The 25,599-nt window shown below is 43.1% G+C and overlaps 1 protein-coding gene across 3 annotated transcripts in view; it reads right to left on the bottom strand.

The window, feature by feature from the left end:
• The window catches only part of WASHC1 (WASH complex subunit 1), a 35,309-nt gene extending 10,383 nt beyond the window's left edge, over positions 1-24,926 (bottom strand). The window contains exons 1-3 of one of the 3 annotated variants that reach the window (XM_056510363.1): positions 24,851-24,926; positions 14,410-14,563; positions 458-569 (exon numbers count right to left, since the gene is read on the bottom strand). In XM_056510363.1, coding sequence (XP_056366338.1) covers positions 458-569; positions 14,410-14,558 — 261 coding nt within the window. In that variant the 5' untranslated portion in view covers positions 14,559-14,563; positions 24,851-24,926. Of the gene's footprint in view, positions 1-457; positions 570-14,409; positions 15,479-18,517; positions 18,669-24,850 lie in introns of those variants that run through there. The other 2 variants (XM_056510354.1, XM_056510346.1) reach the window with 2 other exon arrangements.
• Between the last annotated feature and the right edge of the window lie 673 nt (positions 24,927-25,599).

Genomic DNA, 25,599 nt, shown 5'->3' with positions numbered 1-25,599 from the left:
GGCAAAAAGGCTTCCACTGGCAGGAAAGGAGTTGGAAGTACTGTATAAAATGGAGCAAGAATGGGGAAAGAAGGATTTTCATCAGTTTTACATGGCTCAATGGGATTAAGATGCATTAAAGGGAAGCTCTCTGACAGCAGCTTTCATTCAAGTCAGTGTCTATGAGCCTGAAGTGAGGGTGTTAGGCTTAGCTCAGCACATGTCTTTTCCCTTTCTCAGGAAGCAGCTGGGACTGAAACCTATAAAGGCTATATAAAGCCTGGAGCTGTGTGGCTCATGGGTCTAAAATTCATCAATTGGCCAATTCAGGAATGAAATTCTCACCACAATCCTGCTCAGCAAGGCATGGAGAGGTGGGTGGCTGCAGCAGCCAAGCACTGTCTATTCTCCAGAGCTTAGATCAGGAGTAAAGAAATAAGGAAGAAAAGAGGCCATGCAGCCTTCACTGAAGTCATACCTTAATAGCCTTCTTGCTGCCCTTTATCTTCTCAATCTTCGCCTGGGCGAGTGTGACTCTCTCCCCGATGGCCTGGAGCTGTGCCCGGCTGGCCTCCACCCGCTGAGAGATCCTAGGAGGCAAGAACACTTCTCAAGCTGAACAATCCAGAACTAGTGGTTTAGTTTTCTTTTAAAACAGCCAGTTCCCAGCCCCTCAGAGAAGAATGTGAATCTCAGGGGACTGGGCTGTTTCACAGTGCAAAACAGTGCTGGTTGAGACATGCTTGTATCCATCCTAGTGAGAGGTATCCTACCTAGCTTGAGGTACTTCAACATGAAGTAGGATTAGTCCATTACTTGTATTACTTCTGTTTCATTTCTCTTTTTTGTTATTTTCCTTCACATTGCATTGTTATTATTTTTATATTTTATTTCAATAATTTAACTGTTCTTATCTCAACCCATGAATTTTCTCACTTTTACCCTTCTAGGTCTCCTTCCCCCCACCCTGCAGGGAGTAGGGTGAGCAAGAGGCTGTGTGGTGCTCAGTTGCCAGCTGCAGATAAACCATACCACTATATCAGCATCAGAATGCTTTGGGACTGAGGTGAAAAGCACTCTGTGGCAGAAGGGGAGAGCAGTCAGGGGTTAAATACCTCTGCATTCACATTGTGGACATATTTCCTTTCTCTTTCCCACCTGGCTGCCAGGAGCACGACTGAAACTGCCTCCTGGTCATGCACAGTGTGGAACTGTGCCATGCTGCTGGAACTGTCCCACAGGTCCAACCAGAGGTTAGGAGGGATGCTGGGAGCAGGCATCAGCTGCAGGTAATGATGGAGTCACCTTCTCAGAAAAGCCCTCCTACCCCATGCATAACCAGCAGATTCTCTCTCCCCACATACAAGGTGAAAAGCTAAAAAGTCTTCTGAACTTTCAGCCATCCAGTGAAGCCAGGGAAGAATATTTTACATAACCCAATAGGAGAGAGAGTACTCCACTTCAGTAATGTTTTGTAGCAATGAGCTCCACTGGATCAATCTGTGCCTGTAAAAAGCCATCTCAAGTATTGTCTTTAAATTTCATCAAGAGTCTCTACTTTTCAGGAGAGAGCTCTTATGCTCTTTTGTTGCTCTGTCTAATTCCCTTCAGTAATGAATGTGAGATCAGCACTGATCTCCAATTTCAAACTGTACCAAATCCATCTTTTCCAGTATTTTCACTTTGGGCAGCACATTCTCTATTATAGTATAGAAACATAAAGCCCCCCCCCTCAACGTAGGTAGTGAAAAACAGCAAGTACAAGTAGCCTGTTCTTCTTGTACCATTCTGAAAAAAACCCTCACTTTCTCTAAACAGCTTCAAGTATTTCTGTTTGTTTATAGCCATGTTCTCCTCTTCCTGGAGGCATGAAAAATCCTTCCATATGCATATGGCATGATAGCACACAGCCTGTTTCTTACCTTACTCTGTTTGGAGTGGGAGATGAGCAAAATTGAACCTCATGAGATTCTCCCTCTCAGAATTATTCTCCATTACCCCATTTTATTTTAAACACAGACCAACAGCTTGTATTTTGTACCAACACTGAGTACAAATCTGTTCATGATTTCCTTCCCACACCCTCCCTCTGCCTCAGAAGAGTAAGTCCACATCACTTGTACACTTGATAGGTTCTCAGAGTAGTTCCTTTCAGTGTGCATTTCCTACCACCTGTCTGCAGCAAATTTCATGTGTCATAGGACTGTCCCACTGCCTTGTTTTATTCAAGTGTGAGATGCCTCTGAAGGACCTAAATCTTTCCTAACTACTCTCACCAGCAAATTTTCCCACCTCACAGTTCACCTCTTTTCTAGAAGATTCATAATTTTATTGACTGACACTATTTCCAGTACTGCTCCCTAGGGGAATCTGTCTATTTTTACTTCCTTCAAAGCTGAAAAAACCAAGTCATTTATTTCTGCTTTGCTGCTCTCCCTCAAATCAATGCTGCAATTTTCTCTCTCACCTGAGAGTAGACCTCTCTCCTAGAAGAACTCCACAAAGCTTTCCTAAAGCTCCAAATAAAAGTGAGGTATCAACTGCCTTTTAGCCAGTACCCTGCTGACTTCCAGACACAATTTTCAGGATATGACAAGGCACATGTTTCTCTTCTAGAAGGAAGTGCTAAGCAAACAGTTATGCAAGCCAGGCAAACATCTTCTCTGAGGCACTCTGTACTTTCTCCTGTGTTCTCCTGCTCTAGGATTTGACAGGCCAAATCCCACTGACCTTATGAGATCTGCCAAAAACCTTCACCTGAGGTGGTACAGATGCAGGCCCACAACACAGAAGGGATACATATCAGTCTACAGAATTAATTTGTTGTGAACAAGATAACTTTGAAAAAAAAAATTAAACCCCCTCAATCCAACTAATCCAAATTCTATCACATGTACAGACTCCTAGAACTGCATGACTGTTATGCACGAACAGTTCAAGATACAGCTGTGCTAGCTGGAGACAATATACCATATCCTTACTGGAAAAAATACATTGGGACAACCTCCTCATGTTTGATCAACTTTCTACTGCTGTTGAAACTGAACTTACTCAAAGGACTCAACCAGTTTTTGTAAAGAAAAGAAACAGGAAGGAAGGGATGGAGGGATGTGGCCAAGGATTTCAGGGGCAGTGCTGAAGGAAAGGTGGCATTTGGACCCTAATCTCCATTACAGGGAGAACAAGGACAATTAGGACAAGAGGGATTAAGTGTTAATAAAATGGCCCAATACTGCCTCTCAGAACCAATTGCTCAGGCAGCCAAAACCACCATGAGCATCTGAACATACCCCATGCCTATTTTCTTAGTCATTGCTGTGTTATTTTGCTCTCGATGCTCTTTTCTACTTGAGAAACACTTTTAGTTAAAATCAATATTACTTGGAGTTGCAAAGAAGCAGGAGGCTACAGTGACAGCCCCTCCCTTTCAGCAGGATGTGCTTCATTCAGGACAAGTGAAAGGGGGTGCCTGTGGAAAAAGGAGAATACATCACCTACCTTCAAATGCTGGGCACTGAGCCAAATCAGCCTTCCCCTCCCAGTGCTTTTCTTTGGGGAAGCAATACACGTGGCAGATTAAATCTATCTAGTGGATTATCTCTTAATCCATACAGACTTTACTTTTTGATCTAAGCAGATATTAAAGCCAACCTTTCAGCTGCTCTGATTCAAGCTTTCACTTTCTCTTGTCCCTCTCAAATATTTTTGCCCTCAAGCCCTCTTCACTTCACCCCCAACTTAGATCTTGTTTCTCCTCTGTCCTACAGCTCTCATCCTGCAGCACTTAAGCCACTCTCCATTTTACAGGCAATTTTCTCCAACACTCACAGCAAGTTCCAGGAGTACTTCCTCCCAGTTTTTGGGAATCTCTTGAGGCCCTCTCTTGCTGGCCCCCTACCCACCGTCCCATCTGCAACCATAGAGCAGATCACTTCCTCTTACTTCGTTGTAACTCCTCTGATAAATCTCACATTCAGTGGCTACTGAAAGACTTCCTCTGCTGTTGTCTGTCTATTCATGGTGGAAAAATTACTGTTTCCTCACTCCTACAGGAAAAGGATTTGAGGCATTAGGAAACTGGCATCCAGGACACTGGATAGTGCCTGACTACTGTCAGCACTGGCAATAATGCTACATTTGTATGTGAGTCTCCAAGCACTTCACAGTTTCACAAATTGTGGTTTTTATCATCTAGATTCACTAGGGATCAAACTGCATCAGGAAAAAAAGGTTTAAAATCAGGGGAGGTTTAAAGACAGGCTGACAGATTCCAAGAAGGGTGTCTGAGAAAGACAGGATTCAGCTATAAGAACGCATCACAGCAGCCAGAGACCCTTTGCTCTCTATGTTGAACTTCCAAGTCACCTGAAAGTGACAGGGATGACAAAACTTCTGAAATGGGAGCGCAGAGAGGCAAGCTACACACCAAGGTGAATGAGAAAGGTTAGGTAACAGAGACTAGAGCAAACCTCTCCAGAATACCAAAGAACTTCGTCTTCATGACTGAAGTACAAAACTAAGCGATCAACCAAGGAGAAAGAACATTACAGAGCAGAATGAGAAATGAAGCTGCACAGGAGGACAAGGCAGACGCAGTATTAAATTACTTTTTCCTTAAATGAGGGCTGTGCACATCACAGCAAATCAGGCTTCTGGTCACCTCCCAGCCCAAGCTCCAAGCCTCAGAGATAGCAGGGAAATGTTTGGCATTGCTGCTCTAAACTTCAGTGCACATACTGTAAATTTATTCTATAAAACCTTGGCTTCTTGCCTAAAAATCAAGCTGCCTTTTTTTTGGCTAAATGACGTATGCTTTTATTAAATTTCTCCGTTACTGCAGGAGCCATGAATAAGAAGGGATTGAGTTTATGGTTGTTGTATTTAGTTTCATTCTCAGACTCTCCAAGCAGCTGGTGCTGGAGCAGGATATCAAGGGAAGAAAACAGTGTCAAAAATGAATGCTATGAGAAGTCCACTCCCCACACTTCTGCCTCTGCAGCTGCTAACATCTCAGGATTGAGATGGGGAGAGCAAAGGAAAGTCAAAGCACTTACGGTTTACAGTGATCCAGGGAGCATTCAAAATCAGCTCACAAAGCAAATTCACCTCAAAAGTTTGAAAGGCAAAAAGGAAAAATACATACTCTTATAAAGAGCCAAACATGCTCAACCACTCATAGAAAGATCAACTTGTTTGCTTTCTGCTCTTGTCTTTCCATATTTAAGCAGTTTTTCAAGTCTTACTTCTTATCTAAGTGTAATCAGAAACTGTCATCATACACCATCTCTGACAGAAAGAAGTCCCAAGTGAGGCTGTGTAATCAACGTTCCTTCCTCCATTAAGGGTTTGGGTATTATACTAATTAATGTTTATCTCACTTTGATTGCTCCTCGAGCCTGATTTGCAGGTGTTTCAGCATTTGCATGTTGCCCTGTTCCTGTGATGCCGAATGGCTCTGCAGATTGGAGAGTGAACAAGGTTGCCAGGTTATCCTCAGCAGGATCCAGCATATATCACTCTCCACAGGTCATGTTCTCACACAAAAACCATTTCATTTCGATTTTTCATCTCTCACTTCACAAGGCACTCCCACTACTGTGAATTAAGTTTACGTAAAACTGAAAATTTAGAATTTTGACCTATCATCACAGCACCCTTCTCCCTCTTCCCCTGCAGCTTGTTCTCGTCTCCAGAAAAGCAGCTTCTCTTTTTTTTCTTCATAAAAAAAGGTCACCAACAAATTCCTCTTTAACCTTCCAAGCATTTTATTTGCCTTGTACCACTGACTGGTCTGAAAGCAGACGTGCTTTTGATTTTTTTAGAAGAAATATATACTAAATAGAAAGTCAGTGTATACTAAGCAGAAAGTCTGTGTCTGCAAATAAAGCACACCATTAGATCTTTAAACTATACAGACTACTTTTGGTCAATCTACTTCTCCATTAACAGTGTTAATATATGTATGCAACACAGGTTCTACCATCACAGTGACAACTTGTGGGGAAGATGACTTTAAGAACCCCATCACTTCTAAAAGAAGCAATGGAAAAAATGATTCCTTACCAGTATTGCTGGAATTTTACACGTGATTTTTTGAGTTCCCTCACTGGCAATGGAATTGCTTCCCAAAGCAGAAGCCATAGGAAGAGTCTTGAGATATTGGGCAGCTGATGATAGTCAGTATAGAATCTCAGAATCATAGAATAGTTTGGCTTGGAAGGGACCCTTAAAGGCCATCCAGTTCAAGCCCCTGCAGTGAGCAGGGACATCTTCAGATGATGAAGTTGGTCAGAGCCTTGGCCAACCTGGTCTTGAATAGTCTGAGCAACCTATTCTGGTGTTTTATCACCTCATCACAGAACATGTCTTCATTATTATTATTTAGTCTCAATCTACCCTCTTAATTTAAAACCAGTACTCCTTGTCCTATCACAACAGGCCCTGCTAAGAAGTTTGCCCTCATCTTTCATATAAGCCCCTTTTAGGTACTGACAGGCTGCAATGACAGGTCTCCTTGGAGTCTTCTCCAGGCTGAACAATCCCAACTCTCTCACAGCCTTTTCTCAGAGGAGTCATAGTAACTGATACTAATACTGTAACTAGTAAAAGTTATTAGTAAAGTATAGTAACTGGTTTGTTATCTTTAGAGTCTCCACTCATCCTTGCAAAACTCTCCTAAGTATTTACTCACTGAAGTTCAAGCTTTTGTAGTAATAGCCTTAAGTGTTTTCAGTTTTGTTTTCCTTCTTTTTTTTAATCACTTGTGAAAGGAAGACTAATCCTGTTTGGACACAATTTTACAAGACTGTCAAAAATAAATTTTGTTTCCATGTTGCTTGAAGTAATAGATCTTATTTGGCAGATAGCTTGAGAAGGTGTTTTGGCATCTTGTAACCTTAAATTAATCAACTGTGTGTACACAAACATTTGGTTTCTCATTCTCCCATCAAAGCTCCATTCTCAGACTAGCCAAAGATCCTCCTCCCTGCCCCCATCGAAAAGAAAATGTGTATCACTACGGAGTCACAGGAAACATAAGCAGTGGAGAAATGCCCAGGTGACCCTGTTGTGAACTGTATTGTAAACTGTATCTGGGGTAGGGAGAGCAAATGCCTTTAAAAAGTTCTATGATCCCTCTGGATCATTTTCTTTGCATTTAATCAAATATCCTTAGAACTTCATAGCTTTTCACCCAAAGATCAAAAACACTGACCATTTTCTCACCACCACCACTTCTTTCTTGGGATCCAAAATGTAGCCTTTACCCACATTTAAGACACATTTACAAGTAAACTTGACTTGAAGTTTTCTCCACTTCCAAGCAGCTGATGGCAATCACACAGAATTTTACTTGCAGATTACAAGCTGAACCCTCCAGTCTCCTTTTCAATAACACATATCTAAAAGCTATCATTTACAAGCTAATGCTTGTTCTATAAAAACTGCTGTCCTGCATAATTGGACTTGAATATTCAGGAGAAGGAAAGTCCAACAAAGAAAAAGGACTTGCTACCATAAAATGTCTATTTCAAGACAATTACACTTCATGTCTTCTTAGAACTCTTACTTCCATTCTGACTTTGATCACATGTTAAGGGTCTACCTCTGTGCTCTTCCCTCACCATGATGACCTGTTGAAGTTGTAATCAGATACTTGGTAAATGACCAAACTGGCCACAGAAGCATGACTTGGAATATCCAGGTTATTCTGTCTGCACTCAGTACTATGTTTCAAAGTTTGTTGCAGCGATCCCTGTACTTTTCAACAGTTTACATCTCAGTGAAATTTATTCTATTTCCTTGCACTCACTGCTTCTGCTCAGCAATGACCCTCTTCAGCACCCTGTGAGGACTAGTGCAGATTCCCAAGATTCACCCAAAATTTTGCTACGATTAAAAGAAGCCCAACTACAGAAGACAGACTTCCTCAGAAATAGTTACCAGCCCTTTGCCAGTTACAAAACCTCTTTGTTAACTTAGCATTTTCCTTTCTCACCCTTGCTTTCCAAGTGAACTTCTCTTAACAGATCCTCCTCTTTCAAAACAGGCCTCCTTCTCTTACAGGAAAGATTTCTTCATATATTTTTTGCAAATGAAGTTTTTTATTTCATAACATTTACTCTTCAGAAACAGAGGTTATTTAGTGTTACTTCTTAATTTTTCAACAATCAATTGCAGTAACACTCAAATCTCAAAAGACACCTATGATATGCCCATCAACAAGCTAATTTGAGTGTGCTTCTTCAACAAATTAGAACTCTTTATGACACCTTATCCATCTAACATCTTTCCTGAGTGATTACAGCACTTTCTTACTTTCTTGAGGGATTTCTAGTTACTCTTCACCTGAAAACTTTTGGCCACAGGCAGTAAAGTTTCTAACAGCATCAAAAAGCAGATAGCTCTCTGCTTGCACTGACAGCTGCTCTGTCATTTCAATGAAACAGTCCAAGGCACATTAGTGATCTAGACCTTTAGAACCGGTCTAGACACATGATTTCATTTCCCCCACTGTCATTTTAAAAATCATCTTTCCCATGCACCAACTCACAATTAATCATTAAGAATGGAAATACTATCTTCATAGAACAAATTCATACAGTGTACCTTCCAAACCTCCTTCCCCACCCCAAAACTGCCAGAACTGTAAACTCATACACTTTAATAGCTTAACCACTATCCCTGTGACACACACAGGAAATGCTCTCATGACCAATGCAGCTAAAATCATGACAGCAGCTAAAATCCTGATCCCAGCTAAAAGTAAGCATTAAGTGTAATGGAAGGGCATGATTCTGGCTGTGTGGTTGGTTGTTCCCATCCCCTAAATTGCCTGGTGCTCAGCTGTAAGTTACTCACCCTCCCTTCCTCAAGAAAAAAAAATATTCTGAAAGTTTGAATTCACACAGGAATTAACAAAATCCAGGATGTCGCTCTCAAAAGTATTGTTGAAGCAAAACCAAACTACTCAGTCACTGGGACAAAACAACAGAGAGAACTGCACTGTGGAGACCATGAGTTACTGGAGTGTTATATATATGTATATATTGGAATGTTATATATATGTCATAGATAACCAGAAAGCTATTCCTACTGCACTCACACAGAGCAGAAGTGCAACAGCTTTACTTCCTCTTCTAAAAGGAATGTTTTGTTATGCCTCTTAGGCCCATCAAGCATGTTTTCAGATTCAGCTTTGCTGGTTGATCTAAAACAAGAGTCCTAGAAGTAAATTAAAATGCAAATATCTGGTTTTATAATGCATATTAATCCAGAATAAGGATCATATTCTTGTATAAATTAAGAAAGAAATCCAATTCACCATGCTGTGCCAGGGAGAGTAGGGGATAAAAATTATTAATGGCACAGCATGGTGAATTCCTTCAATAAAATGTTTGTCTGGTGGATTTAGAGGAGGAGATGAAAGTTTCTGGAGCCTGGGTTAAAGAACTGCATGGCAAAGTGTGTTAAACAGAAACCTCAGGTGGGTAATTTAGGTGCTGGAGAATTTAGATGAAAGAAAACCAGAAACTCCTTCATTAGCACCTACAAATGGGTCCCCTGTCTCCAAAAGCACTGCTGTGTCTCAACTGTCAGTTGCATTTACACCTAGCCCTTATAACCTTCCCCATTTGCAAAACCTGACAGCACCACAGCAAGTCAGAAAGAAGCACCATGGAAAGGGAATTTAATGAGCCAGTCAAGTGTGAAGAACAGACCTTTGGCACTGGTGTTCCTCCCCCAACTCTCCCCTCAATGTGCACACCCCCATAGGAGTAAGCCTGTAATACACATTTCAAGCCACTCAGTGTTATTTTCCAGACAGTTTTCTCCATGCTGGATCCCTAATGGAAGTCATGCCTGTAAAACAAAATGACTTGTTTGAACCTCTTCCTCCAGGGCTGACTGAGTACACAAAAGTCATCCACAGGAACAGAAAATTACTCCAACACGTGTGAGTCTCCAATGTCTGAAGCTGGTTGAGAAGGTAGAGCTATCACTTTGTGTAATAAAAGAATAACATGGCAGCTGTGTCAAGAATAGCAGGAGTGGGAGAATCCAACAATATTGCCAAAACTGTGGGCTAAGAAATAGGAGAACACTTCTGCTGTGAGGCACACACTGATTTGTTGTTATGATTTGCCTCTCCTTGCCTATTTCCAGAGAGTAACAGCCACAGCCACTTGCAGTCAGGGTCTGAGGGGTAAAGGAATTACTCTGTGCATGGGGAAGTTCATAAGATCTTTGCCAAAACCCTTTTAATTAACAGAGACTTATCACTGGAGAAAACTAGCTCACAAGAATTTGAAGGCTGCTACTCAATATTGAATTTTCTCCAACAAGGAACAGAGTACAAACAAGAGTGTTAAAAAAAACATGAACTAAAATAAATCAACAATTCATATGTACTGAAATTACCTTAGTTTCTCCTTACTGTTTGCCTCTCCTATTGCACATGCCATCTGTTTTAAAGCAAACTGTCTCATATTTCCACAAGATATTCCACTATGGAGTATATACTAGAAAGAATCTTCTCAAGAGCTCCTTAAAGTCTGAAATTATTGTGTGCTTCCTGCCTGCTTAGCAGGTTCGAGACTAATTCCAGAAGTAGGAGAACACCTCTATGGCAATTTTGAACAGATCAGATCCCAGGAGATCTTAAGCTTAAGGATTATAGCAGCATCCAGAAAGGGCTGTGACCTGGTCTCTGGCAGAACAGTCACACTCCCTTTGCCTCTTTATGGGGGTGTAGGATGCCTGCTAGTGCCAGCTGCTCTCAACCTTCCAAGCATGCTGATCACACCCTTCTGTCACCTCCTAAAGTCTTCCTACAGTCTAGGAACCTCTCTGAAGCTGCATCTCCACAAGCTATCCAAGTTAGTTTCCAGAGGATCATGGCAGCCATAACAAATAAATGGTGCCTTACAAAATGTGTGCTACACTTAAAATACATCCATGTTACTTGGACATACATCTACAAGAATAACAACTAGCTGCAGGCAAAATGTCTTCCCAGTACTCCATTTCCTCATGTCTGCAGGACACTCCACTCACTCTTTGCCTCACTGCTTCTGCTTTATCTTCCTGGCAGCAAGTGACTGCTCCTACAGGCTCTCAAGAGAGGTATCTGAAACTAAACTAGACCTAGCAACCGCTTTCAGATGACCTCTGGGACAACTTCACAGTGCCATGAGGCACCTTGCTGTTAAACAAGAGTCATAACACTCTGAGATTAACTGGAGAAAAATTGATTCCCTGTTTGACAGTGCATCTCTTGGTGTAAACTCACCCTCATGGTGAGCCATCACAGCGGACAGCTCTCTTCCTAGAAAGATGCAGCCCTTGCAGCCAGCAGAGGAACAAGCACAATGCATGTCCAAGCTCCAAGCTGCATCCCAGAGACCCACTGCAGAGCAAAGAGGACAGTACAGCTTGCAGCAACACCCTTCTTGGCAAGTTTCCATTCCACAGACCTCCTAAACTACATACATTTACACAGACGTATTCAGTCCCTCACTTCCACTATTGATCATCATGACTAATCACAGCAGTAAGTTTAAAACAAGGAGGGCTTTAAAACACCCAAATGTACCTCATGATTAAGATTTTGTTCATATTTTCAATTTCAGAACTACTCACATCTCAGCTCTGCTCTTGTCCTAAACATCCCTTAAGACTCTGCTGCCCAGCCAGAACTCCTTACCATCCTTATCACAGCCTTAGCAGATTTATTCCCCACCTTTAACAGCATTTTCACAGTGCTTTTGTTTTCCAGCTATGGTTTTCAGAAGTGTGGCTCTCAGCTAAACTTTTGCTTAATATTAAAGCCCTTTTCAAATATGTAATATGAAATTACTTCAAATCCAACTGGGAAGGAAACAGGATACACTGATTTAGCAAAGTATTATTCCAGACAAGCAAGACACTGAATAAAGATTTTTAAAAATAACAACCAGGAATTCTTCCATAAAAGAAGTACAAGGATGGGCAATTTTGTACACTGGACAAGTTGGGGCTGGATCACAAGCCAGGACCTTGATAACAACCTTCCAATCCCAAGTATTTTATTTCTTTCTACTACTGTAACACTCCATGAGATAACTTGCAATAGGAATTTTCCACACATCTCTTACTCAAAAGTGAACACTTTGAATAGAAAATGGACAATATTAGGTATTATTAACACTTCCTGCCAATGCAAACTCCTTAGAAACTGAGAAATTCACCAAGCACCTTGCCATAGTTAATAGCAATTAAGTTTCATTGAGAATGACTGGAAAGAAGAGAAGCTGGCAGAAACTTGTCACATGAGTTATTTCCCAAATTGCCCAAAAAGGGAGGAAGAGGAGGAAAGCTCTCTGTATTTTCTTCTAATTCCCTAAATGGAAAGGTATCTTTCTTGTGTCATGTTCATTTTAAGAATTCATACTCAATTGTCATGTCAGCAACAACTCTGAGCAGAAACTTTGATTAGCTAAAATGGAAACAAAGATCTGGTTGTTGAAATATTCCTTTTTTCACAGAGAGTAAGAGACACTTTCACTCCACCTTCAACAAAATACAGATTGGCTTGCCACTCTCAAAAGCACTGTACCAACCCACCTGTTCCCAAAAAACAACCTCAGAACATCTGCATCTTTGTAGTACTGAATTAAGGAGTTGGACACATTCAGCCAGCTCTCCCACAGTGAACAAGTTTCCTCTCCATCAACACTACAAGCTGCTGTTTTGCAGATCAAAACAGTCAGCTTCCCCAGATAAGGCAGCTCCTTCCTGGAAATGGAAGACAGAGCTGCCTTATCTCAGAAAAGGGAGGATAAAAGGTCACTCTTCACTAAGCGGCAAAATTCTTACCTTGAAAGCTTTGCCCCTTGATTGACATGGAACAACCAAGGTCATGGAACGTCTAATCAGATGCCTGCATAATTACTAAATCGCTATTAATTATATCAGAGAGCCAAGACCTCAGTGGAAAGGCAAAGCAAACAAAGAAGCCAATGAAGCCTCCTCTGTTGTTGGAGAAAATTGGTAATTAAAAGTCATGAGTGCACCAAAGAGTGAGGGAACAGCATCACAGTCACTGCTCAGCACTTGGGAGTGACTTGCATACAAAGCAGCAGGCTTGTCTCCCTAGGGAAATTACAGGGTACTGTGTTAGACAGCAGTGAGGAGAGGAGAAACAGGGAAAAACACAGACAGAGTAACTCTTGTATTATCGAGAGCTTCATTTACCCCACAGAGAGGGACAGCACTGCCAACCAGGCCCAAGTCTGAGAGTGCTTTCCACATGTTTATGGCAGCTCTAGAAAGCCTTCTCCCAGCCTTAGATCATGAAGTGTTCCCCTGCTTTAAAGAGCACAAATAAAGTAGACCTTGTGTTCAACCTAATCCAGCCCACACACAGCCCTTGCCCAAATAAAGACTATTCCAGTGGAAAACCTTTATTTCCCTCAGTAACTGGAGCTCAGCCTTAGAGACTGCTCTTCCTCCAGAGGCTACCCTTCAAAGTATCACTATCAGAAACTACAGAACTTGAATCTACCCTTAAAAAAACCTTCCAAAACTCAAAAAAGGACTAAATGTCATGACCATGCTCACACCATAATAAATTAAACTAGATAGTCAGAGGACCTGCTGAAACCAAAGCATCTGCTTTTACTAATTAGACTATGAGAAGATAAATGATGATCTGTTTCCTTCCTAATGATACTACACACCATCTCAGAGCACCAAGATGTCAAAGATGGCACTGGATGGAAAAAGGCACCATGTTATCTACTACCATTTGCAAGCAAACACAAGAATCTCTCTGATCTGCTATATGGACAGTCTTACAGATCCAGTCCTAAAGAGGATCATATGCAAGAGATGCCAAGTCTGGACCAAATCCTTGGAGATGGACTTCAGTGGATTATGACACTGTGGCACGAAAGAAACCCAGCCTGACTTAGGGCACTCAGCCCTTCCAACACACAAAAAGATAAGTGTGAAACACTAGAAGCCCAAAGTTTGCACACTGCAGAGATCAGAACAAAGAAACATTTACTACTTCACTGCTTCAAGTACAATGACTCAAAAAGATGCATCTTCAAGATACTCTAAATAACAAAGTCTCCCCTTTAATACATGAGCAAGAAGGAATAAAGGATAAGTGCAGCAGAAGCAGCAATGCAATCTGTGGAAGTCTGCCACTGAAAAAAAAATTAATAACCAACAATCTCTGGCTAACTGCAGCCATTTCATTATGCTTAACTTTGACAGACTTGAATCTAATAAACTCAAATTGAGTGCATCTGGTCCTTTTTCATCCCTTTTCTGAACTTTCATTGCTTACCAACACAATACCCTTTAACTGCTGCAACCTAATCCCAGTACTCTGCTTTGTAATGCTGAATGCTAAGCACCCGAGCTCCCAGGAGAGCACTGTACCTGTTGAAGATATCGCCTGACACCTTCTGCAGATACTGAAGCGCATCTGCCACCTGCTGCACAGCCTCCTCCCTGCGTAGGTCTGGCTGGATCAGGGGCACTGAGTACGGCTGCCCTTCCAAAACGTGCTTCTGGGCTACTGTGGCCATTGTGCCTAAAGGAAAGAACAAATAGGTCATTACAGTAAACACACTGTCATTTCATCAGAGCAGCTACTCAGGGACTTCTACTTTCTGCATTTGCAACAGAATTGGTGAGCTGAGGAGAAAGGCACATTCAAGGCAGCTACAGTGAGGCGGGAATCTCTTGCTTATCTGAATGTTCCTGGAAACCATAATTCTATTTTAGCATGCTACTTAACAGATCTCTGCTCAGTTTTGTGCTGAAAAGAAAGACCAGAGCTAGCAGCAAAGTCAGTTCAGAACGGCAACAAGACTCATCAGAAATCACTCTGTCCCCTCCTCCCTTTCCTCATATTCCACATGGATCTATTTCAGGTCATCCAAGCCTATTAACAAAAGGCAGTATTTCATCTTACACTTCTGCTCCAAGAAACACACCACCAAGCCCTTCCAAGACCAGAAGCCATGAAATTACAAGGCATGCATGGGCACACAACCCCTTGCTCCAAGTAGGTTAATGAGAGTTCTTCCATTCTGAGACTCCCAGGAGCAGTCTGTTGCTTCAGGTGACTGGACAATTCCTTAGCAACTATCTTGAAAGAAGTCTCCTTATTTTAGAATCCTTTCGCACCTCCAGTCCAACCAGTCACCAAAATGTTTCAGTTGTGTGCCACACACCAGAGCTGTATGCACACTTTTGGAAGCAGCTGGGCCAGTACCACTGCTCCATAGCTCAGCAAGGAGAAGCTCACCCATCACTCATGTTTCCAACCTAAGCCTTGCTCACCTCTCCCTTAGCAATCCCCAAGAAGTTTGCCTCCCATGTATTTACTCACAAAAAATAACAAAAAAGTTCCTGGGATTTGGAAGAACATAAATTTAAAAAAAATCCATTTCTCTGAGCACATTAGCAATTGCAGACTCACAAATAAATACATTACTGTTGGGACATTCTGAAGAGTATACATACAGTTTTCCACCCAAACTCTACTGCTAAGTCTACACTCCCTTCAATCTTGCTTTGTCTGTATCTCTTCTCATTCATGCTGTAAAAAACACACAGTTTACAAGTGCTCATTACAGAGTTTCATCACACAGAGCTCCATACATCTGTGTAAGAAAATATTCATTAAGCTGAGGAGAAGAAAAACAAAGGAGGATGAAAACCCAAAGTATCAGAAACAGGGATATCTCAGGATGCACCACATTCCCTCTGTGGTACTTGAAGGTCGGCAGCAGCGAGTTCAGAGAGCAGTGCTGTCTGCAACCTGCATTCCTGGCTCCATAGCAGGAATATATGATTATAACACAGAAATACAGCCCATAAATCAGGAGCCTGAAGAGATTGTCACAACATTAAAAATCAGTATGTGAAAACTAACAGGGTCTTCATATTCTTTCCATTCCCTATCTTGCTTCACAAAATAAAGAGATAACAGATTAGGCTTGCAGCCATTTCTGTGTATTTAAGAAACAACATCCACCCTCTCCAAATTTTTCCTTTAAGATGATACCACAGTAGGGTAGGAAAAGCTTTCTGTAAATGTGATGTGGCTGTTATTTAAGGGTATTCCTTTGGGATGTGGGGTTTGCTGAGTTGTTTTGGGGGTTTTTTGGTGGGGGTGTTTAGCAATGAATCATGAGATGTAGGGGCACGTAGAAGCCTTTCCACAGTTAACAAATTTGCAAGATCAAGCCCAGCCATTAGAAAGCTGGCTCTGTTGCCAGTCTAGAAAGCCTAGACCTATTCTGTTTCATTTCATGCATCACTGGCAGCCAGACTCAGTATCTGCACTCTTTAGCAGCAATGTTTGCACACTGATTAGTCTTTTTGACTGGGCCTACTCTGCAGACAGGAAATTATTATTTATAGCTGTAAAGCATACAAGTTAATCTGAGAGGAATACAGCTAATTTTGAGACAGCAGTTTTTGATCTGCTGACCACAATCAAGCTTCAATACTTTTCCTTTCAAACCTACTATTTGACTGTCACCATGGAATAAAGTGACCCAATAACACAACAAGGACGTGGTTATGAGGTACTCTGGCCCCAGCAGCAAAAGGAGTTTACAGTCCTCCCTGCCACTGGGCAAAATTCTGCCACTGCATCAGTGCTGCTGATGTTTGGGATGCCTATTTTTAACTCAAATCAGTTCAATGACCCAATTTACTGCAGCCAGATAAACAGCTGGAATTGTCCAGTCATGAAACATAGTGGGAAGCAGGGGCAAGAAGGAAACTTCTGAAGCTTGTTTCATTATCAAAACCATTCCTGTGTAAAGGTAATCCTGAGAAAGACAAGATTTTTCTCCTCTTGAGGCCAGAGGAATTATACAGCCCCAGTATGATCTCTCAGACTCTCACCAATCCTAATTCTCCAAGTGTCCTTTCTAAAACCAAGCTCATTTCAGCTGCTCACTGACAGATGCTCCCACCCAGAAGCAGCACTTCTTAGCTGCTCCCAAACCATTTCTTTCCCTGCAGTCAGAAGCTACAGACTCTCCTTCAGATCCCACTGCTCCCTTGCAAAGAAAGGAGCACCCAGTATTGAGCAAGGCAGGAAAATCCCTGGGTGCTCCTGCTCACAGTCACAGTTTGTCTGTTGGTAAACGTCACTTTCACAGGTTCTCAAACGAGCTTCAGATTCTCACCTTTCCTAAAAAAAACCACAGTGGAGAAATATGGCAGACTCTGGAAACTACTGCCAGAGACAGATACAAGAGACAATTCTTCCTGTGCAAGAGAACAAGTTGGAGATCTATAGCAGGGAGAAGGCAAAACAGCAACAATTAAATGACTAGACTTGGGCAAAAACCCATGCTACAGCTCTTTGTTACCTCTTAGGACCAAACTAATTGGAGAGATAAGCCAGTTTTACCAACAATTTGAGTAAGGGTCTCACTACAGGCTTAAAATAAAAGGAGAATTGCTTCACATAACAGAGAGAGACTGGGAATAAGGAATATTTTAAAAGGGAAAATTCAAAATATTCCTAGCAGAAGCCAGGAAGGAGACAAAGACTGAAGATTACTCAGTAAGACTGACTCTTCCTTTATCTCAAACTCCAGTGCACTGAGAAGGAAGCAGCACACTTTCTTGCCACGCTCCACTATCAGAATTAGTACATTAAAAAATAAAAAACGGAGTGCTACATGTTAAAATATGTCAACTCTTCCACCCTATTCAATGGGTGCCAAGCCTTCATGGAACATGAACAGCAAAGGTGCAAATAAACTGCTTATATCTTACATATAGAAGGGACTTCCAGCAAAGCAACAAACTGGTTCCAGAATCACTCCAGAATCTTACAAAGGGAGTTGGTGTGTTTCCACAGGAAGTACAGCTTGCTGGAACTATGTCAGCTGACATGAAATACTCTAAGAAAGTATGAGTCACAGAGGTCAGAAAACCCAAGAGATTTAATCATTAGTGGTGTGACCACCAATGGGTCACACAAAGCAGAAGAAACAGCAACACAGAGCTTTTGGGTTTTTTGTTTATTTGTTTTGGGGTTTTGTTTTGTTTTTTGTGGTTTTGTTTGTTTTTGTGTGATCGAAGAGGATCTGGAAAAGAGCTGCAGCATCTGGGGGCTCCAGCTATTTTTTATTCAATTATTTTTTTCTATGTTAACTTTCACGATCAAGCCAAATGTGCTTGGCTTGATGTTATATAATAACCTCATTTACCTTACTAAAGTGAAAACAAAGAGAAAAAGGTTGTTTTCTCACTGCACCACCTGCTTGCAAGTACTATGTCCTGATTTGGAAGTTCTGACTAAAGCTCCTGATTGCTTAGATTTACACTTCTGCCTTAAGCTGTCTGTGCTTTCACCACAAGCAAGCCAGTCCGAAGCTCCTCAGGGCTGGTGGCTGTTCCTCCTCACTCAAAGCTGTTCTCTCCCTCTCAGTTTCAACACTGACACTGGCAAAAGCTGAGAGAAACAGCAGGAGTGGGAAACAGGATCAGTCTCCAGCAGACTGCTCACCTTTCTGGAAGAGGTAAACCAGGACAGGTACAGGGTGAGCACCCCAGGGTTTTCAGGCATTTGGAATTTCACTGTTCACTCACCACAGCCAAGTCTAATACTCTGAGGGACACATGGAGCTCTGCCCCTGGAAAAGGAAGTACACAATTCACTGCTCTGGATAGGTAGGTAGAGAACACTACACTTGCTTTGCTCAACTCTCTCCATAACAATAAAACTTCCTATGTTAAGGCAAGCCCAAAAGAACTTTTTACAGATCAAACAGAGTTTGTAAAAGAAGCAATGCTTCCCTAAGTTCTTTAGAAAACACTGCTCTATGGAGGATTGACCATTGGGATGATTATCTAAAAATGAAACAACTCCACAACTTTAAAATACCTTAGTTCTTCAAAGGAACATAAACAAAGGCAATATTAAAAAAATAGCTTGACTGCCCTTAACAAAGGCAGAATGTAAAACAATATCCAAGAACTTAGCAGACGTGTACTTTGCTGTGAAAATAAAGGGAGAATAAGGCAAGCCATCAACAATACCTGCTTCATTGACATGTTTCAAGAAACTAGAAAGAGCAGACTCAGGGGAGAAGAGGGATTAAATACTTTGAAAAAAAAAAATCAGTGTGTATACTTCAAAGCTGCAGTGGCTGCTTTAGCAATTACTGTGCTGCTGCTTCTGCCACTGCACTGGAAAAGCAGCAAGGACTAGAGGCCTTGAATTCCCACAGGCAGTAACATCTCTAGAAATAAGTGACAGGCAATCCTAACCCTATGCCTCCCTTTTGTAGGATCCTAATAAAAGATCAATGCCTTGTAGCCACCTGTGAGGACATAGGGATCAGCAACATGCAATAAAACACACCACACACCACTACCCCACTCCTACCAGTATGGCTCCAAAGTGGGAACAGACCAAGCCACAAATGAACCACAGGTTAAGATCAATCACATTCAAAAGATGGAGTAGACAGGCTCTGGGCACAGCTTATCAGAACATGCCTCTGACAGAGGAAAGTCACATCCATAACTTGGTTAACCACGAGAAGTCATCCCAAATTCCTCCCTGTGACTAATTTCTTACATGCAATACTTTCTATCACCTGCACAAAGGTTTTCCCATAGTCTAATATTCTAGGATATTCAAGTCATACCTTGATTGTTCTGGAGGCTTACCTAGAGGCTATCCCAACAAAGTATCAGAATTAAATCCTCCAAGGAAAAAGAAAGAACAATATAAAAAGTTAATTGCAACACCTTGCCCTCCACAGATAAAGCACACTCCTATGAGTTTACCAGCTGCAAAAACAGAGAACTGTATTTTAGAAAGAAACTTGAAAAGTTAGAAAAGCAAAATATGTCATTGCATATGACATGCTATTCAGGGACAGGATAAGGCAGTGTGTGCTCATGCACACAGATGTAGACATCGAAACAAAAGCTAGAAATTGCTCAAATGCAGCACAGGAGCTCATATATGTCCTATTATTATGCAGCATACAATCATTCTGCCCTGTGTTGACATTCACAGGAGGGGATGAAATTTATTCCTCCAGCAGAGCACACAAGAGGTAACTACCCTGGATAGGAGAGCAGGATGCATTTCCAGCAGTGAGATGAGAGGTTCACCACAGTCCCCGTGCTAATCCAACTTTACCCTTTTCTGCAGGAAGCAAGGTGGGGGAAGGAGAGAAGCACTTCGGTAAGTTAAGAGGATGAAAAGTCTATTTATATTTTTTAATTAACCATCTTCTACAGTGTTATTAAGCAGCAATCAAAGATGCAGACTCTACTGATTTGATTGGCAAGAAGTACACTGTGCTGAATATTAAGGAACTCTGCCCCTATAAATAGGTCTAATCACCATCTGAAGGCTGGAAGTGATGAAAGAAAGCATTAATAAGACCCTAATTAGGCCCCTTAGCAGGCAGTACTCCACCAGGGTGCTCATGCTACTAGATGTCTCTTATAGTAGCACCCTCAAGCTCCATTATAGATGTTACTGCTTTGGTCTCAAGACCTCTAGTAGCTATTTTAGACAAGAGTGGGGTTTCTCCATCTTTGGAGTGCTTGGCATCAGCTGGGATTTTGCTCCCAGTGCTATTTCTGGAACAAAACGACTCTCCATTCCAGCTGTCCCACCCTGCCCACTATCAAGAGTGAATTAAACTGAGGAGCTGGAGTTCCTCAGACACAGAGACTGGCAACAGGTGCAGGAAAGTGAAAAGCTTGAGAAACCATTATTCTCCCTCCCTCTCAACAGCAGGAGCACACCATGGCCCAATCTACTTCACAAAGTTACTTAAGCCACAGCTGTAAAAGCCATTTCTGCTCCTCCCCTCCAGCTCCAGAGGATTCTTACTCAACCTCAGTCTTTCAGCCTATCTTTACAGCATAGCATTACCTCAGAAGAACACCAGGAAGGAAAAGTTTGTGTAGAAAATGAATCCTACAGGGCATCTCCTGCTCTCACAACTGCTCATTGATATGGGACTACCTGAACAGCCAAAAGCTTTTCAAAAGGAGTCAGCCTCACATCAAACCATGGGCCTGCAGAGGCAGCAGAGCACTGAGGAGCATGACAGCAGGATTACCTGAGGAGAAGCACTGACCTGTCAAAAATCTCCTTCAGAAAATGTTTAAGGCCACCAGCTTTTAAGCACCTCCTTCTCAAGAAGCCAGAGCCTGTTAAAAACACCTTTGGCTCAGACACTTTGCTTTGTAAGGAATAGTAGCTGTGGCAGCTACTATAGGTGAAATCTAGAGACTCTCCTTCACCCTAAAAACTTCTCAGAGCCACTCTGTGGGTTTGTCACATACTGCTGTATTCCACTTAGGCTTAAGAGTAAGAATCAGAATTTGAGATCTCAGAGCCCAGCTTTCCAATAGCATGTGGCAACTCCTTGGATTAGATACAACAAATTATACTGACAGTCCAGATGGAGAATGCTATTGCATTATTTTTTTAAAGAGAATCGGAAAAGTAGAGACTTAAAATAATTTAGAGGTGGACTTCAATCCTGCCAGCTCCATAAGCTAAGATCCTCTCTAAGCCTCTATTGTCTTCAGGACAATCCTTCCCCTCAACACAGAGCTCTGTTTTGTTAAGCACAGGCAGCCTCCCTTCACCACATCACCCTCCTGAGAAAGCCCTGTCCTCTAAGCACAGGATAAAATTGATTTCCTCCAGCTGGATACATAAAGCTCATTTTGACTGACAGATGTTGATACCTAAAGTTAATCAGATAATCCCCTCTGCAACTGCCACCTTTGGCTCTCATCAGTAATGGAGACAATCAGATGCTGCAATGAACAACTGATCTGATTCCAGGGCAGCACATACAACTGACCACAAACACTCTGCTAATTGCCTGCCTTCCCTTCCCATCACTATTTGTTACAAAGGAAGCCTAAACAAATAGCTTAGCTACACTGACTATACAGACATCATCCCAAACGTCCAGACATAGCTCTTTTCTCTTTGATTTCCTAAATGGGGGCACTTTGGTTTTGTATGCCTGAAGTACACAGAAGCCACTGGCTATGCAAAGTCCTCTAGAGAGCCATTTCTCTTGCAACACGTTCTCTTACATAAGGAAATTCCAAAACCAGGCTAACCAGAATGCTGCTGTAGAGCTTCCTGCAGAATGTCTGGAGTTTCTCATTCTCACTATCAGACCACAGCAATAGTTCCAGAAACACACCATGCCAAAAAAAAATTAAATTAAAATGAAATAAATTTTTAAAAATCCAGCAAGTTTTTTCCTCAAATGTTCTGATGCAAAATCAGCTCCACCCTCCTGCAGAGGAACCTTAGCTGCCACAACTCACTGCCTCAAACCATAACTCACAATGTCCTGGTTTTCACCTCCACATTCAGTACCCTCTGCTCCAAAGCTCTGGAGTTTTACAGCCCCTAGACTCTACATGCAGTATTACAACAAATCCTTAGCCATTCAGTTAAGGAAACAACCAAATCAAACCAGTGATCAGATCAGCTCCTGCCTGCTTTACACATTCAAAAGCAAAGGCAGTGCTTATATCTGTAGAAGATGACAGGAGGAGAACTCACTAAATAAGGAATGTCATCAAGTCTGTTCACATTTGCTACAAGGAATATCCCTACAGAGTGGTCTGATTGACAGGAGCTGACGAAAAGCTGGGTCAAAAAAATGACACCTGGATGGACTATTTTCTGGGAAAGGTTATCTTGTGAAGGGGTCTAGGCAGAGCAGATTAGCTACAGAAGTTATTTTTCTGAGTGATAAAAATTATTCCCTTTGATCTCTTACACCACGGCCATGGGAAACATAACAATTTCAGACGCAATCCTCTTCTTCCTCTGCACATTATCTTTAATCTAAAAAAATGCTGTTAAAAAAAAAATCTGTCTTGCTTTAGGATTACCTCAATACTATTTTTCCCCAGCCCTCAATTTCAACCCTTCCCTTTCACTCCCCAAGCTGAGATGTGACCACGGTGACCTGGTACTGCCCAGAAGCCAGACTGAGAGTAGTTCTCAGGAATTATCTTTCAGTTTTCTGGCCCATGAACTCCTGAGCTGAGAGAACAGCACTTTGTATCTGAAGGAATGAAGATTTAAAACACAGTTTAAATATCTGGAGTGATAGAAAAAGGCCAGATGCTAAGAATAGCAGACTGTGCTGCTCTGGGAGTGCCTCAGGCACTCTTCTGCCTCAGGGCTCTTGAAGTGTGGCTTCTTCCCACTCATTAAGCATCCCAGGAACACAGAGATATATCAGGCAGCCTCTACATCCCAGCTTTGCTACTCAGACAAGACAAACATAATGAAATATCAGGAGAACTTATCAGCCAACCTTCCTAAAATAAAGTCTTAGCAAGGGACAGTTGACTGGAGCACCCCTGATTCCCAGAACACTGTCATGAAGGAAAGCCTCTACAGGGACGTGCCAAAGCTACTTTGCTTCCAGGCCTTGTCTCTGGCAAGAGCAGCTCTCCACGAAGGCTCCATGTTTCAGGGAACTGCCAAGGAAGAGGGACAGTTCCAGCTTCTACCTCATCTACTCCAGGACAGGTCAGCCCAGTCTGCAAATCATGGCCAGCAACACCTCCCCCCCATAGAAACCCCACAAACAAACAAAAAAGCAAAAAGGAGGGGGTAAACCTTATCACAGGATTTCCTGTTGATTATTAAAATAAACACTGTCAATGACCATCACTGCTGGATATGAATTCACAACGTTCCCTACATCCATCAGCATCCTTTCTTCACATGCAGGTCTAGTAGTCCTGTGATCTTCTTACTGCCAATCAACTCATTCTTTATTTCGAACACAGAAAAAGATTATTCCAATAACTGCAATTATCACAACATGGTTTTATTGGACAAATCATTACAATCAATGGAACTACTGGCCTGGGAGCACACTTGGGATAGTATAAAACACCCAAACTCCATCACAAGCCATTAGCCAACTTTCTGAGGAAAAATCACGTATCACACAACACGGAATCCCATGTCTCTCTCAGACACCTCCTTCTCTTCTTTGTTCCTCCCTTCAGGCTGCAGCATCTCCTGTCTGTCCCAACCTCAGGATCTCCCAATCCATGTCATTGCTCAGCACCATGTAACAATCACAGAAAGGCTCAGGTTGGAAAGGACCTCAGTGGGTCATCTGGTCCAATCCCTGCTCAAGCAAGTCATCCTAGAGCACCTGGCACAGGATTGCACCCAAATGGTCCTTGAATATCCAGCGAAGGAGACTCCACAACCTGTCTGGAAAATCTTTCTACGGGACTGAAAAGACTCAGCTCTCACAAGAAAGATGCTCCAGCCCCTCAATCAACTTTGTCATTCTCTGCTGAAGCTCCATGTGTCACATGCCCAAAGGAGTCCAGAACTGGACACGGCACACTGGGCAGAGGGGCAGGACCACCTCCCTCGGGCTGCAGGCAATACTCTTCCTAACGCTCACAGGATAAGAAGTGCAACGAGCCATTTTCCAACCCTGCTGTCCCTCCCTGCCAGGCGCTGCTGAGCTCTCCTGCCCAGCGGCCGGCGGGGTTCCCGATGGGGAGCGCCTGAGGCCGCCAGCTGTGACAGGCCGCAGTCCCAGCACAGCCTCGGGCCGGTATGAGGGCTCCCCCCGCAGCTCTCCGGAGCTGTTCCCCGCACCCCGGGCCCCGCCCGGGCTCCCGCGGCGCTCCCGGGGCCCTGAGGGGCTCTGAGGGGCCCTGAGGGGCTCTGAGGGGCTCTGAGGGGCTCTGAGGGGCTCTGAAGGGCCCTGAGGGGCTCTGAGGGGCCCGGGCCCGGCCCCGCCCCTCGCACGCGCTCCCCGCCGCGCCGCGCGCCCCTCACCTGTCGCTCGCGGCCACACCCCCGCGCCGCTTCCGCCCTCACGGGCGCGTCACTTCCGCCCGGCCGGGGCGTCCCCGCGGCCCGAGAGGAAGTGACAGCATGGTGGGATGTCCCGGGCTGGGAGGGACCGCCGGGGATCGCCGAGAGCAGCCCCCGGCCCTGCGCAGGGCAGCCCAGCCCGGCAATCGCCGTGTGCCCTGGAGCGCTGTCCCAACGCTCCTGGAGCTCTGGCGGGCTGGTGCTGTGGAGCTGTTCCAGTGCCCAGCCACCCTCCGGGGAAAAGCCTTTTCCTGATACCCAACCTAAACCTGCCCTGGCACAGCTCCAGGCCATTCCCTCGGGTCCTGTCGCTGTCACACAGACAGCAGATCTAGGAGGTCTCTCGTCAGTCTCTTCCAGGCTGACCAGAGCAAGTGACCTCAGCTGCTCTCCATAGGCTTCCCCTCCAGACCCTTCACCATGCTCGTGCCCTCTGGACACTCTCTAATAGCTCCAGCCCGGCTGCTTCTCTGCTCCCATGTTATCTGGTACAGAGCATGGCAAGCAAAAGGGGAATCTCCGTCTCACACTGCTCTCCACTGCTTATGTTTAGACACGGACAATTTAAAAGCTGACTTAACAAATATAGAATTTTAAACAATGTTGCACTAGCTTGTTACCATGCTGCTTTCACGCTTCCCTTTGTGCACACATTCCAGCAACCAAGGTCTCCCGCTACAAACGCTCATGAAAAATGAATTGTGAGAGCG

Source organism: Oenanthe melanoleuca, chromosome 1A, assembly GCF_029582105.1.
Source record: "Oenanthe melanoleuca isolate GR-GAL-2019-014 chromosome 1A, OMel1.0, whole genome shotgun sequence".
Lineage (NCBI taxonomy): Eukaryota > Metazoa > Chordata > Aves > Passeriformes > Muscicapidae > Oenanthe > Oenanthe melanoleuca.
Note: the sequence above shows the minus strand (reverse complement) of the source record. Positions and strands in the feature narration are given on the sequence as shown.